This window comes from Leucopleurus acutus (assembly GCF_964270905.1).
Source record: "Leucopleurus acutus genome assembly, chromosome: 3".
Lineage (NCBI taxonomy): Eukaryota > Metazoa > Chordata > Mammalia > Artiodactyla > Delphinidae > Leucopleurus > Leucopleurus acutus.
Window position 1 is genome coordinate 120,876,026 of NC_139145.1, and position 15,852 is coordinate 120,891,877.

General features: G+C 42.7%; 1 protein-coding gene across 2 annotated transcripts in view; it reads left to right on the plus strand.

The window, feature by feature from the left end:
• The first annotated feature begins 5,631 nt into the window (after positions 1–5,631).
• The window catches only part of CCDC125 (coiled-coil domain containing 125), a 32,293-nt gene continuing 22,072 nt past the window's right edge, over positions 5,632–15,852 (plus strand). For both annotated transcript variants that reach the window (XM_082836907.1, XM_082836908.1), the window contains exons 1-2: positions 5,632–5,900; positions 13,131–13,480. In XM_082836907.1, the coding sequence (XP_082693033.1) occupies positions 13,171–13,480 (310 nt within the window). In that variant the 5' untranslated portion in view covers positions 5,632–5,900; positions 13,131–13,170. The remainder of the gene's footprint in view (positions 5,901–13,130; positions 13,481–15,852) is intronic.

Here is a 15,852-nt window from a genome sequence, read left to right on the forward strand (position 1 = left end):
TGATGAACCATAATGGAAAAGAATACAAAAAACAATGTATATATATGTATAACTGAATCACTTTGCTGTACAGCAAAAATTAACATTGTAAGTCAACTATACTTCAATAAAAAAATACAAAAAAAGAGAATAGCACACATATTACTATGTGGCAGGCACTGTTTTAAGCACATTTCAAAAAGTGAACTCTTAATTCACATGACTACTGTCTGAGGTGTAGGTATTATTATTGTCATTACAGGTGATGGAACCAAGGCACAGAAGGATTAAGTGACTTAAGATCACAGCAAAGTTATCAGAGTTTGGATTCCATCTTAGGCTCTTACCCACTGAGTTGTGCTGCCTAATGCGTATGCAACTTTGCACATGGGCAGGTTTATCAAGTAAATTCCTGGAAGATAAATTGTATGCAAGTATAACATTTAAAAGGTTCATTTTAATAAACAGATTACCTATAATGTAGACTCCATGCAAATCACTGTGGTGCAGAAGTCCTCCTAACATAAATTCTTGACCTCCAGATGATCTTTTTTTTTTTTTTTAACCAGTATGCGGGCCTCTCACGGTTGTGGCCTCTCCCATTGCGGAGCACAGGCTCCGAACGCGCAGGCTCAGCGACCATGGCTCACGGGCCCAGCCGCTCCGCGGCACGTGGGGTCTTCACGGACCGGGGCACGAACCCGTGTCCCCTGCATCGGCAGGCGGACTCTTAACCACTGCGCCACCAGGGAAGCCCCAGATGATCTTAATCTAGTACACAAAGAGGATAAACACTCAAATGGACACTTTAAACAAATAGTAGATTGTGATACGTGCCCTTCTGGAGGTTCTAACATAATGAGAGAATAAAAGAAAAAAATTAAGGATACATGACGTAGGATGCAGGTCCTTGAAGGATGGGTATGGAGAAGAAAGCTTACCCAGACTAGTAGGATACTATCACAAAGGTTTTACCAGTACTACGTGGGATCAAATCAAATATAGAATGAGGACAACTACTACTTCAGAGGACTACTATAAGGACGAAACAAACAGTGCTTTACACATACTAAGCACCATATATGTGTTTGTTGTTATTTTTAGTAGTACTAGGCTGCTTTTTTTTTTTTTTTTTTTGGCCACGTGGCTTGTGGGATCTTAGTTTCCTGACAATGGATCAAACCCACGCACCCTGCAGTGGAAGCATGGAGTCCTAACCAATGGACCGCCAGGGAATTCCCACTAATGGCTGTTTTGAAAAGACAATATTCTTTTCACTACAGGGATTCACTAAATTCTCTTGCTTGTCAACTGATTGCTAATAATTATCCATCCTAACACTAACATTGGCTCATAATAATAAAGATTTTCCTTCAACAGAAAGGAAATAATGGAATCTAATACATTATGAGAATCTTAAAAATATTAATATACTTATTAATTTCAGCCCTAGGTTTTCATGTGAAACTAGTGACAATGCTTTAACATCTTATAGTTGCTTGAAAAAGGTCTTAAAAATAATCCTATTTACTGTTTGTCTCTGGTTTTATCCAAACCTACTTGTTAACTTTTTGTTTAAATAGGCTGATTTAAACCAAACTGAAGGAGATAAAAGTGTGGCAAATTTTGAATCATTTTATATTTCTTTAAATGAGACTTCTTAACGTGATTCATTCAGTTTCTCAAGAGTGTCTTAAGATAATAAGCTTTGATATGTGGATAACTAGTTATTTTTTCCCCTCATGCCCTTCTTGTTATATTTTTATTTTTGCGGGCTTTGAAATAAGGTATTGGCCTTACTTGAGCTGTATTTCTTCTGCATTCTAAGCATGTCCTACCACCAACCCCTACCAACATTTAAATTCGTGTTTATCTTTAACACAAAAGTGATAGGGGTCAAAACTGCAGAGAAATATTTATTCTTTCCTATCAACGGGGGAGAGGGCAAAGTAAAAACAAAAACAAAAAACACTGTTCTTAATAACTTTGGTTGCTGCATATGTGAAAAACAAGATCATGAAAATTATACCTGTGCTTTTACTTAAAATTTATTCCTTAATCCTTTTGATGACATAAATCCCTTTGGCAGTCCGATGTAAGCTATGAACCCACTTCCTCCAAGGAAATACAGATATACTTACTAACATAAAATGTTGCTTATATTTTTCAAAGATTCACAAGCCCCTGAAATCCATCAAGAGGTTTATTTTTTAAGGGGTTTATTTTTATGGAAGGGGAGATTAGAAAAATATAATTTGTTAAGCAAGACTAGCAAATAAAAAGCAAATTGGTCGTCCTGGAAGTCCTGTCCAGTGCATTAAGCAAGAAAATAAAAGAGCTGAAAGGAATAAATAAGCTATTCTCAATTAACATGATTATTTATGCAGAAATTCCAAAGAGAAACCACACAAAAGCTACATGAATAACTGACCTTAGCAAGGTCACAGGATACAAGACCAATACACAAAAATCAACTGCATTTCCATATAGTAGTGACAAACAACTGGAAATTAAAACAACAATACCATTTACAATAGAACCAAAAAGCATTACATACTTAGGTATAAATCTAAGAAAATATGTGCAAGATCTGCATGCAGAAAATCAGATGAGAGAAATCAAAGATCCAAATGGATGGATATACCATGTTCATGAATTTCAAGACTCATAAATATTATTAACATGTCAATTTTCTCCAAATTGATCTATAAATTCAATCCCAAGCAAAATCACAGCATACTTTTTTTTAAACATCTTTATTGGAGTATAATTGCTCTACAATGGTGTGTTAGTTTCTGCTTTATAACAAAGTGAATCAGCTATACATATACATATATACCCATATCTCCTCCCTCTTGAGTCTCCCTCCCACTCTCCCTATCCCACCCCTCTAGGTGGTCACAAAGCACCAAGCTGATCTCCCTGTGCTATGCGGCTGCTTCCCACTAGCTATTTTCCATTTGGTAGTATTTATAAGTCCATGCCACTCTCTCACTTCGTCCCAGCTTACCCATCCCCGTCCCGGTGTCCTCAAGTCCATTCTCTACATCTGCGTCTTTATTCCTATCCTGCCCCTAGGTTCTTCAAAACCATTTTTTTTTTTTTTAGATTCCATATATATATATATGTTAGCATACAGTATTTGTTTTTCTCTTTCTGACTTACTTCACTCTGTATGACAGACTCTAGGTCCATCCACCTCGCTACAAATAACTCAATTTCATTTCTTTTTATGGCTGAGTAATATTCCATCGTATATATGTGCCACATCTTCTTTATCCATTCATCTATCGATGGACACTTAGGTTCCAGCATACTCTTTTTTTTTTTTTTTTTTTTGCGGTACGCGTGCCTCTCACTGCTGTGGCCTCTCCCGTTGCGGAGCACAGGCTCCGGACGCGCAGGCTCAGCGGCCATGGCTCATGGGCCCAGCCGCTCCGCGGCACGTGGGATCTTCACGGACCGGGGCACGAACCCGTGTCCCCTGCATTGGCAGGCGGATTCTCAACCACTGCGCCACCAGGGAAGCCCTCCGGCATACTCTTTTAAAGTAAAAATTGATAAGCTGATTCTAAAATTTATATGGAAATATATAGGAACCAGAATAACCAATGATGAAAAAGAACAAAGTTAAAAGACTTACAGTAACTGATTTAAAGATTTGCTATAAAGAGTAAAGTAAGTCAGTGTGGTATTGGTGGAAGGATGAACACATATCAGTGGAACAGAATAGAGTCCAGAAATAAACCCACGCATATAGGGGCAATTTTTGATGGAGGTGCAAAGACAAATCAATGGGGGAAATAATAATCTTTCAACAAATGATGTACCTCCATACACAAAAAAATAAACCACAAACTTAACTGCATACCACATTACTTCAAAATGTTTCATAATAAATTTTATATGCATGCAATCAAAGTTCTGCATTCTGGAGAAGTTCTGACAAAGAAAACAGAGTTATTTAAGTTTTTTTTTTAGGAGAGAGACTTGAAAAATTTTAAAGACTGTTATTTTAAACAGTTAAGTCACAGTTTTAAGTGAAGAAAAATTATTTGGGGTTTGTAAAGCTACTGAACATGCTCATCATACTAAACAAGACAGCAGGCAAACTGGCTTTAAAGTTATAAACATATTGATCTTTTATGGTAATCTAAATCCCTGAGCTTCTGGTATGCTCATAATCAGGAGAAATTAAAGCCTCAGTTCTAAGGCTCGTTTTCTTCATATCTAGGTATCTTTACTTTGGGGAAATGGATGGTTATGGATTTGCAGAAGAGGAAGATTAAGAAGCTTGTTACTGCGAGAAAAGGGTTTACTAGTGATGAAATAAAATGTATACTTTAAGGCAGAACAAGAAAAATTAAACATAAAATTCTCTGTGTGTCCCTTTGGGCCTCCTCCCTCCCTAATGTGCACGTGCATCTGCATTAAACATTAACCAGAGCTCCTCAAAGATAGAAGCGCATGCTCCACCGTAGAGATCAATTTTTTCCCTTTCTTCTGATGCTAGCCATGTAACTTCCTAAAAGAAGCGCAGCTCTGTAGGGGGTCATGGTTCCTTGTTGCTCGCTCTCCACGTGCTTACCTGGGCTATGTATCTTTGGTGAACCTTATGTAAAATATCAGTATGTCATTTCCACGTAAGATCCTCCGTCTTGAAAACGGATATAACTGTGTCTTAGACTTCTAACAGGTGGAACAGTTCTCAGGGCTTTCTGAGGGTCTGTCTTCTGGGTTATAATCCTGTTTGGCCCTAATAAAATTCCCTTTTTTTCTTCTTAATGTCATTGTTAACTGAATTTTCTATGGCATTAGTTTATTTCTAATCCAGAGTAATCATTAAATCTGGTCAAGTTTTTGACCACTACAAAATTCCTTCAGTTATTTCAAGGATGTTGGGTATTAGGGAATAATACCAAAATCATTGCACCAGGTGAAGCTAATGACCCAGCACGTTTTGGGAGGGGTTAAAGGGAGGTAGGGCCCTGCACCGTATATTCACAGGAATGGGTGGTCCGTATAGCAGCTTTCCAGGCCCACCAGGCCCTGCCCTCTGGCTCCTTCCCACTGCCTGGCCTTTGCCCCAGCAGCTCCTCTGGCCTACAAGGCCCCCTCATTCCTTAGCTCTGAACGCCTGCTTTTCAAGAGCCGCCGCTCCAGCTCAGCTCCATCTTTCTCTTACTCGATTCCTAGACGCTTAATATTTGAACCAGCTAATTTTACCTTTACTGACGCACGCACTGCCTCGCCCTGTTTTTCTAGGTCTCGAGCTATTATTTAAAACTCGGTTGCGCACAGCTGGTCACGTTACCGGGGTGTAAGTCGGACAGAGCTACCTGCGCAGTCCCCTAACCATGTGAGCTCCGGCTCTGGCGCAAAGCCAGGGGGCGGTGCCGGACCCCCGGCCGCCACGCCCGCCTTTCCGGTTGGGGCCGCGCAGCGCGGTCACGTGGCTGGAGGAACGGCGGCCAGCGCAGCGTGGAGTCTCGGCCTCAGGTGAGCGCGCTCAGGGGGCGGAGGGACGGGGGCGGCGCGAGGCGGCCGGGGTCCAGCTCACTTAGACCTGCTCTCGGTTCCTCACCCGCCGAGGACAGTGGAGAGGGTCCGGGGCCAGACCCCAGGGCGGGGCTGCGCAAATTCGAGAAGCTCGGCAGGTTATGTACAAGCTGGTAAACTGGCTCCTTCTTCCGCTCTTGCTAGTTGAATGTCCTCATCTTATATTGTAGAAATAAGGAATAGATTTTGAAAGACTCTACCTCTCTCATCTCCTCCTTTATTATTATTTTTTCTATATTTTTCTGCTAATTATGAGCCTTAAAACTACAGCGCAGTAAATGCAATGTGGTATCCTGGATTCGATCCTAGAACAGAAAAAGGACATCAGTAGAGAAACTGGGGAAATCCTGATAAAGTATTTGGTAAGTGCGTGTATCAATGTTAATTTCTTATTTTTGATAAATGTACTCTAATATTGCATTAGAGGAATTTGGGTAGAGAGCATACAGGAGCTTACTGTACTATCTTTGCAACTTACTGTAAATCTAAAATTATTTTAACATTAAAATTTAAACAAAATCCTACAGCGGTATGCTGCAGATCACTGTTTACGGAAAGGGCTGAAGTCAGTTCCTTTTTTGCCAAGCCTGACAGGAATTAGGTGTCTGTTTGATCAACTTGTTTGCTAAGGAAATAGTTGTCTGGCTAGTGGGTGTGGATGCTTCTAGTTCAAGTTTTCCGGGCAGGAATCTGTTTTCTTTTTGAATTCCATCCATTAAGTGTCTCTGGAACACCTGTTATGCGCAAGTAAATGAGAGACACTCATTCCCTACAGTAGGGCCGTGTGTGATAAAAAAGCAAGTCAGGTAGGAAATACGGACTATTAGAAGGATACAACGCAGAGCTAGGAGGGCTCAGAGGTAGAAGAAAGCACATCTGGCCCAGGGGAGTCAGGAGGGCTACTGGAGGGAGTGGCTGTCATGAACTGAGGAGGGCCTGAGAGGAGAAAGCATTCTGGGTGGAGAATGGCTCCAGCAGAGGCTTTAACGAGACCAGGCTGAAGGGGCCTGGGAGCAGGTACAATCGCTTTTCCACGGAAGCACAGAGCATGCCCAGGGAATACTGGCAGATGGCACAGGAAGTGAAAACTGGTTACGTTGTGGAAAACAAGGTGACACCTACTTTAATCATATATACCATGGGAGCTATGCAATGTTTTTGGGCAGGAGAGGGGCATCATTGGATCTGTGCTCGCAGATGACTGAGTTGGCAGCAATGGCTTGGAGTAGATCAGTTAGGGAAGTATTGGTTTAGCCCAGGAGAAGTAAAAGAAGTTCATCCGGGGCTGTGAAGTTGATATGCAAAGAAGGACATGGTTTGGGGAGATTTTGTGGACCTAGAGGACTTGGCAACTGAAGGCACTGAAAAGAAGAAAAAGGAAAAAACCCCAAATCCCAAAGTTTTGGCCCTGGATGTTTTGGAGCGTGATTGATGGGTTTGCAGAAACAGAGGACTCAGCAGGAGACCTGGGGTGGCAGTGGGGAGGGTAATGCATTTGTTTTTGAACAAGCTGTGTTTGAAATGCTGGCAGGATATCGAGCTGGGGATGTGTATTTTAAGAGTTTTCAGGAATGGAAGCCAAACATATACGGAAGGGACAGGAAGAGGCAAAGGAGTCTGAGTGGGCAGGTAGGAGCCAGTCAGGGATCCCTGTGGGGTTGAGGAATGAAGGTGGGCCGGAGGACTTGGACATGGTGAGTCAGTAGCATCACAGCTTCTGCAGAAGCGCAGGAGCCTGAGGAATGAGGCTAGATCTTAGATTTAGCAATTAGGAAGATACACGTCACTTTCAGAGTTGTTCTAATGGAAGAGTAGAAGATTGTGTGCTCACGGTCTGTAGTCTGTTCATTCAGTTGCCATTCCCAAGTGGGCCAGGAGCCAGGGATATGGATTCTAGTTCTGGCCCTGCCACTGCCTGTGTAATTTTGGGCAAGTCATGTATGCTTGGGCTGGCATAAGAAGACACCCATAATAAGACCAAAAGGACCTTTTTATTTCTAGCAACACCTAATAGTCCATAGAGCCAGGGTTCCATGGGGCACACTTTGGAAAATGCTGCTATAGAGCCAGAATTTTAGAGGTCTAAAGAACGGAAGAATCTTATCCAGTCCCCTGACTTGACGAATGAAGAAACTAATACTCAAATTCATATTAATGAACTTTGATTTCAAATATATTGATAGTGTCCAAAATACCCCTATAAAGTAGTTATGCTTAAAGCCATTTTGGAAATCCTAAAATAGGCTCTGAGAGATTAAGTGACTTGCCCAGGATCACAGAGCAGCACGTGGTGGTGTGAGATTTGAACCCAGGCCTTCTGGGTCAGGGCCCTTCTCTGTCACACATCCTGCTGCCTCCTTGGTTGTCAGCCTTGAATGCATTTAAAGCTGGTTGAATGGGGCTTCCGTGGTGGCGCAGTGGTTGAGAGTCCGCCTGCCGATGCAGGGGACACGGGTTTGCGCCCCGGTCCAGGAAGATCCCATATGCTGCGGAGCGGCTGGGCCTGTGAGCCATGGCCGGCTGAGCCTGCGGGTCCGGAGCCTGTGCTCCGCAACGGGAGAGGCCACAACAGTGAGGGACCCGTGTACCGCAAAAAAAACAAAAAAAACCAAAACTGGTTGAATGGAATGTTAGTAACTTCAACTTTTTTCCCCTTTCTTAGAAGAAATGTGTTCCAAAAGTCACGTCTTAACCACTGGACCACCAGGGAAGCCCTGACTGCATTACATATTAATATTACTATATAATTAGTATATAACAGTATATAACAAAGTTACATTTTAAAAAACACTAGAGCATTAGACCATGTGAAGGCTCATTTTGTTCACCTCTGAACAGTAGGAAGGTGTACCTGTGACGCCTGAATATATGTGGCACATTGAAAAATATTCTTAGCTGATCCTGTGATTGCTTACTCTTTCCTCTTATTGCTTTTTTCCTTTGCGTTGACCAATTCTGTTTTCTTCACTGTTGGCTACCAGACCCTGACCACGCCCTTCTTAACAGAGGCAGGAGGCTGCACTAGAGGTAAAATACAGCCTCTTAGGGATTAGTCTTTGATTCAGTAAGTAATATCCTATCTACCTTGACAAATAAAAATAGACAAACATTTTTTTAAAATTATTTATTTATTTATTTATTTATTTTGGCTGCGCTGGGTCTTAGTTGCAACATGTGGGATCTTCTTGTGGCATGAGGGCTTCTTAGTTGCGGCACGCAGACTTCTTAGTTGCAGCATGTGAACTCTTAGTTGCAGCATATGTGCGGGATCTAGTTCCCCGACCAGGGATCGAACCCAGGCCCCCTGTATTGGGAGCACAGAGTCCTACCCACTGGACCACCAGGGAAGTCCCTAGACAAACTTACTTAGAAAATAAACTTGTAGAGGAACCAAGATGATTTCATAAAAATTTTGGGAAAAAATGGGTCCAATATACTTTGTTGAGTGTTGCCAAACTAGCTTTTTAGACTTTTACTCTCAGTTTTACTTGATATCATAAATAATAGAAACTTGGTTTACTCTGATGTTAATCTCATTGAAGTTCTCTGAAAGATAGAAAGCACTGGCTAAGAGTCTAACAGTATCTCTGACGTGAGGGGCCTAGATTCAGAATCTGGCTCTCTCTCTTTTTAGCTATGTTATTTAACCTCTCTGTACTTCAGTGTAATTGTCTAGACTTAAACGACAATAGTATTGTCTTGTAAAGTGTTTGTGAAGATTAAATAGAATAATCTAAGTAGAGCACTTAGAATAGTGCCTCGCACACAGAAAGCAAGCAACAAGTGCTAGCTGTTATAACATCATGGCTTAAAAGTTGTTGCCAATTTTTAAAATTAATTAATTAATCTATTATTTATTTTTGGCCATGTTGGATCTTCCTTGTTGCACTTGGGCTTTCTCTAGTTGTGGTGAGTGGGGCTGCTCTTCGTTGCAGTGCACGGGCTTCTCATTGCGGTGGCTTCTCTTGTTGCGGAGCACGGGCTGTAGGCGTGTGGGCTCAGTAGTTGTGGCTCGCGGGCTCTAGAACACAGGCTCAGTAGTTGTGGCATACGGGCTTAGTTGCTCTGCGGCATGTGGGATCTTCCCGGACCAGGACTTGAACCTGTGTCCCCTGCATTGGCAAGCGGATTCCCAACCACTGCGCCGCCAGGGAAGCCCAAGTTGTTGCCAATTTAAGGCATCCAGTTTAATCATTTTCTTTTCTAGGAGGACACAGCTGATTAACACACTTCTCGTCTTTTCCCCTAATCCAGTTAAAAGGTCTCATTTTTTTTTCTGTTTTTAAAAATACATTTTAATATATTATTGAGGTATAATTTACATATAATAAAATGTACCATTGTAAGTATATGGTTTAATGAGTTTTGACAAACCATCATTCCAGTCAACATAAAAGACTTTTTCATCACCCCAGAAAAGTTCCCTCATGCCCTTTGAAGCCAACCTTCCCACCCCAGGTAACCATTGATCTGTTGTTTTGCCTGGATTTCATACAATACATGGTTCTTCTGTTAGCATAATGTAAGATTCATCCACATTATTGCATATATCAGAAATGTATTATTTATTACTGAATATATTCTGTGTGTGGACTACCACAATTTGTCCATTTTCTTGTTGATGGACATTTGGATTGTTTTCAGTTTTTTGGCTAATTTGAATAATACTCTGAACATTCATGCACACATCTTTGTATGAACACGTTTTCATTTTTCATGGGTAAAGCTTAAGAATGCAGTTGTTGGGTCACTTGTTTGAAAGAAACTGTCAAACTTTTTCACAGTGGTTGTACCATCTTATACTCCTGCCATCAGTGTATTTGGGTGTCCACATCCTTGGCAACACCTGGAATTGACAGTGGTACGTGGTGGAATCTCATTGTAGTTTTTTGTAATTGTAATCTATAATTCCTTGATGAATGATATCGAGCCTCTTTCCATCTATGTATCTTCTTCTTCCTTTTTTTTGGCTGCGCTTTATGGCTGTATCTCAGTTCCCCGACCAGGGATTGAACCCGGGCACCGGCAGTGAAAGTCTGGAATCCTAACCACTAGGCCACTGGGGAACTCTCCAAGTATCTTCTTTTATAATGTATCTCTCTAAAATTTTTAAGGGCCTTTGTTTGTTTTGTTTTGTTTTTTAATTTTTTTTTTTTTTTGGTATATATATATATATATTTGTTTACTGGTACGCGGGCCTCTCACTGCTGTGGCCTCTCCCATTGCGGAGCACAGGCTCCGGACGCGCAGGCTCAGCGGTCATGGCTTACGGGCCCAGCCGCTCTACGGCATGTGGGATCCTCCCGGACCGGGGCATGAACCCGTGTCCCCTGCATCGGCAGGCAGACTCTCAACCACTGCGCCACCAGGGAAGCCCCTGTTTTTTAATTTTTTAAAGGCCTTTGTTTTTAAACATTGAAAGTGTATGGTACCTTGACCCTAAAAATAACAGAAACCCCTTCAAACATGATAGATTTATTTGGCATCTTTGTGTGGTTTTAAAAGTGGGAGACTAAGAGAGAGACTTAAGCAAAAATACAAGACTGAGATTTAATTATTTTTGAATGTCTTGGTAAGCAATTACTTAAACAGCAGGATATTTAGAAAGGATTTCAGATGTGTTTATTTTCCTTTTTTTAAAAAAAAAATGAGTCTTGAGAAAAGGATGAAATATTTCTAAATACCTTCAGCAAAGCAGCTGTTTTGAAATGACTGGTGGTGAAAGTCCCTCTTCACTGCCCTTGTACTGGAGGGACAAGGCTGAGCATTTCTGGTGCTCTCCAGCCAACAGGTGGACACTGTCACCAGGTAGGTGCCCACAGTGGGCTCCACACGGGGTGGGGGGGTTGCTCAGTGATGGGCATTTCTCTGTAGGGCTTTTTTTTTTTTTTTTTTTTTTTTTGCGGTACGTGGGCCTCTCACTGTTGTGGCCTCTCCCGTTGCGGAGCACAGCCTCCAGACGCACAGGCTCAGCGGCCATGGCTCACGGGTCCAGCCGCTCCGCGGCATGTGGGATATTCCCGGACTGGGGCACAAACCTGTGTCCCCTGCATCGGCAGGGGGACTCTCAACCACTGCGCCACCAGGGAAGCCCTCTGTTGGGCATTTTTATCCGGAGTTAGCCCCAGGTTATCCGGTGTGGAGCCTTACAGAGGTGGCTGTTTTGTTTTTCACCCCAGGCAAGTATTTCAGTTTATTGGTTTTATTTATTTAATTAATTGATTTATCTACCTATCTATCTGTTTATTTTGGCTGCATGCAGGATCTTAGTTCCCCTACCAGGAATCAAACCTGCGCACTTTGCAGTGGAAGCACAGAGTCTTAACCACGGACCGCCAGGGAAGTCCCTCAGTTTGTTTGTTTATTCCTTTCTCCCTTTATCCACTTATTTAAAAGTACTGTTGCGCACTGATCACGTCTTAGATAACTGTGTAGGCACTGGGCATGCATTGTGATCCAAACAGACCAAAATCTCTACCCTGTGGAGCTTGCATTCCACTTCGGGCCCTCGGGAGCGGGTTTGGGCTCTGGTAGAGGAAATGTCCAGGTCGCACTACCTTTTGAGAAGCGTAACAGGCAGGCCAGAGCCACCTTCTGCTTCCCTAGGCTCCCAAGTGTACTGCTTTCCCCCTTTGAATGGTGTGCTTTGAAAAATGCGTAAAATATAGAGGGGTATGTTAGAAGGTCATAAATGCCAAGAAGAAAAGTCAAGCAGAGAAGTGGGATAGTGAAGAGGAGTTGGCAGTTTTAGGTGGGGTGTCAGGAAAGGCCACGCTGAGAAGGTGACGCTGCAGGAAAGACCCAAGGAGGTGAGGAACCAGCTGTGCATCTGGCTGGGGGAAGAATGTTCCAGGCAGAGGGAACTCGAAGCTCTGGGGCAGGAATGCCTGGCTCGGTCAGTAAGACCAGGGAGGCTGGGGAGGCCAGGGTGAGGGTACGGGGCAGAGGTGAGCTTGGGGCCCCTCGCCATTGGAAGGGCTTTGACTTTTACTCTGTGCTGAGAAACACTGGAGGGTTTTGAACACAGGTGTGGCATGGTTAGAGAAAGAGAGGGACGATGTGGGGGACCTTCCTCCCTCCATCTGTCACTGTCCCGACAAAACCTCTCCTAATCGTATCTGCACAGAAATAGAAAACGAACCAAGTAGAGCCGTAGGAGAGAGCGTAAGGGCCCTGAGCACCTGAAGTAGATGAAGCGTTGTGAGGAACAGAGGCAAGATGGTCTTAGTCATTGGAAGCTGGGTTTTCAGAGACTCTTCTTTGGCTTGTGAAAACTGATCCCTTTCCTTTGTAAGCTTGTTTGTCAGGGGCGTTCTTTTTCCTTGGCAAAGCCTGATCTGCTTTATCCTGATCAGTAGATTATTGGATTCAGTAAAAGTCTTTCCTATTTCCTTGGAAATAAGGAGTCAGATCTTTTCTTACCCGAAAAGTCCTGAAATGTCAAACCGCTTCAGTTGGATTGCAAGGGGCATCTGTGTGCTTGTGCATTGCTGGCTGTGCCTGCAAAATACAGGAAGGAACTTTTCTTCCCTGGCAAACCCAACTTGGATTATACTGACGGCTTTTTAACTACTGTTTTCTCTTAACTGCAGATAATGTGTTTATCCCTACGGTAAAGAAGGCACGTGGCTGATGAGCAGGGAGGCGAGGCTGCAGAGTGAGGCAGAGGGGCAGGCCTGGGAAGCAGAGGACGATGACATGGCAGAAGGCGATTTAGGGTATGGCCTCAGAAGAAGGCCCGGCGGCATTTATGAAGTGCAAGTTTCACATGTATTTACATCTAGAAAAAGATCAGATGGAAAGGCCTTTAGTCCTCCCCCGTTTTCAAGAAATGGGGAAGAAAGAAACAGTGCCGTTTTTCAGTATTCCAAGCATAAGAGCTTGCATGACACATACCCGGAAGGACCCCAGATTCCCTATCACGGCCGACAAAGTAGCACTGGTAAGACTGCCCAGCATCCTCTTCCTCCTTCTCTTTTCTGCCGTGTGGATTTTACCAGTGCTCTCCGCCTCCCAACACATGAAGATGGGTCACCATCGTGGATTTTAGAAATTTATCTTCATTCACCTCTAGAGGTTGATTGGTGATGCTAAAAGTGATTGATGTTTCTGTCTCCACGTATTATACAAATTGTGAAGTACAGTAATTATTCTGCATCAATACATATATGTTAGTTATATCAATAAGTAATTACTTACCTTGCTTTTCTTGTGAAGTAGTGGTATACTTCATTTGTTCTTTTTTTGTCTTATTCAACAAACATTTATTGGGTACCTGTTAGGTGCCCAGCACAGTACCAGACTCTGGGAATAACATCAGTAAATAAAATAGTCAAAGGCCCTAATGTCATGGAGTTCACATTCTGGTAGAGCAGACAGAAAATAAACCTGCAAATCAACAGCTATGTAACATCAGGCAGTGGTATGTGAAAAGACAGTGAATGAGTGGAGGGGCTAGGGCGCTGCTGTTTGGGGCATAGGTCAAGAGAGGTGACATTGGGCTTCCCTGGTGGCGCAGTGGTTGAGAGTCCCCCTGCCGATGCAGGGGACATGGGTTCGTGCTCCGGTCCGGGAAGATTCCCACATGCCGCGGAGCGGCTGGGCCCGTGAGCCATGGCCGCTGAGCCTGCGCGCCTGGAGCCTGTGCTCCGCAATGGGAGAGGCCACAACAGTGAGAGGCCCGCATACCACAAAAAGAGAGGTCACATTGGAGCACTGCAAGCCTGATGCTCATCTGGGGAAGGAGTGTTACAGGCAGAACACACAGGCTTCAGGTTATTTTAGGGATGTCATAAAATTCTCAAAACAAAATTAATTTATCATAAGTAAAAATAAATTGTGCTGTACACTAAGGAGAGAATAAAATTCAGAATCATATTGTGATAGAATGTTACAACTGCGAAGTGACCCAGAACTGGTGGATGAGTCCCAGCCTGCACTGAGGTACAGCTCTGGTGTGGCTGAATCTTTTGTAATCCACATTGTAAAACTTCCCCACCAAAGTGGAACAAACACAATTAGAACAACATGAAAATAATTTAAGAAACATTTCAGATTTATGAAAACATGGTGCAGCTGGGGATCGATCTCTGTCCTTCAAAATCCTTCTTGAAATTAGGATGGGATTATTTATATATTCTTCTTCCAAGTCCTTATCATGCATAGAGGATGGATACTGTTTTGCAAGCAAGATGTTGAAAATTGAACATTATGCTAAGATGCCTTTACAAAAATGTGAGGAAACTTCTGGGATATAAACAAGAAGTAATAGTAATGGTATGAGCTCCTATATTTTTTGAGTTATTGACTTTTGTCTTTTTATCAACGTTGACTTGATCCTAGGTGAGAATATTGTGTTAGTTTCCTCTTGCAAATAGGCAGTTTCCAAATTACCAGAAATTTAATGGTTTAAAACAACATAAATTTTATTCTCTTACAGTTCTGTAGGTCAAAAATCCAAAACAGGTTTCACTGGACTAAAATCACGGTGTTGGCATGGCCTCCCTTCTGGAGGCTCTAGGGGAGAACCCGCTCCCTTGCCTTTTCCACCGTCTAGAGGCTGCCTTCCCTGGCCGTGGTACCCTTCCTCCGTCTTCACAGCCACTTCTCCCGCTGCCTCATGCTGAAACTGACTCCCCTGCCTCCTTCTTTCATTTATAAGGACCTGGGTAATCCAGAATAATCTTCTATCTCCAAGTATTTAATCACACCTGCAAAATCCTTTTTGCTAGGTATTCACAGGTTCTGGGATTAATATGTGGACATCTTTGGGGGCCATTATTCTGCCTACCACAGGTGTTAATAGAATAGAACTTGTCATTGTCAACCCAGTGTTACTTTTTAAAAAATTTAATTTATTTTTTTATTTTTGGCCACACCATGCTGCATGCAGGATCTTAGTTCCCCGACCAGGGATTGAACCCATGCCCCCTGCACTGGACCGCCAGGGAAGTTCCCCAATGTCGCTTTTGTCCCTCATTGGAACCCTGAATTATCAGAGTAAAAACATGACTTAGGTTTTCCCTTGGTTACTGTCATGTTGATGAAAGTTCAGAATAGCAAAGAAAAGAATTGTTTTGAGAAATTTTTAATGTCCTTCAAAATATTCTTTCTAAATTTTTTTGCTTCTTTACTTCCTGTTCTCTTGCTATAATTTATCACTTCAATGTTTTTCTATTGCCAGTGAAACTGCAATGTAAATGAAGTTCCTGGGAAGCCCAGATTAATGTCTCAGTTGATCGATCCCATTAAGGAGAGAATAATTGAAGTTACTGGAGACTTCTAGTGATTCTCCTTGGAAAGAAATTAAATTCA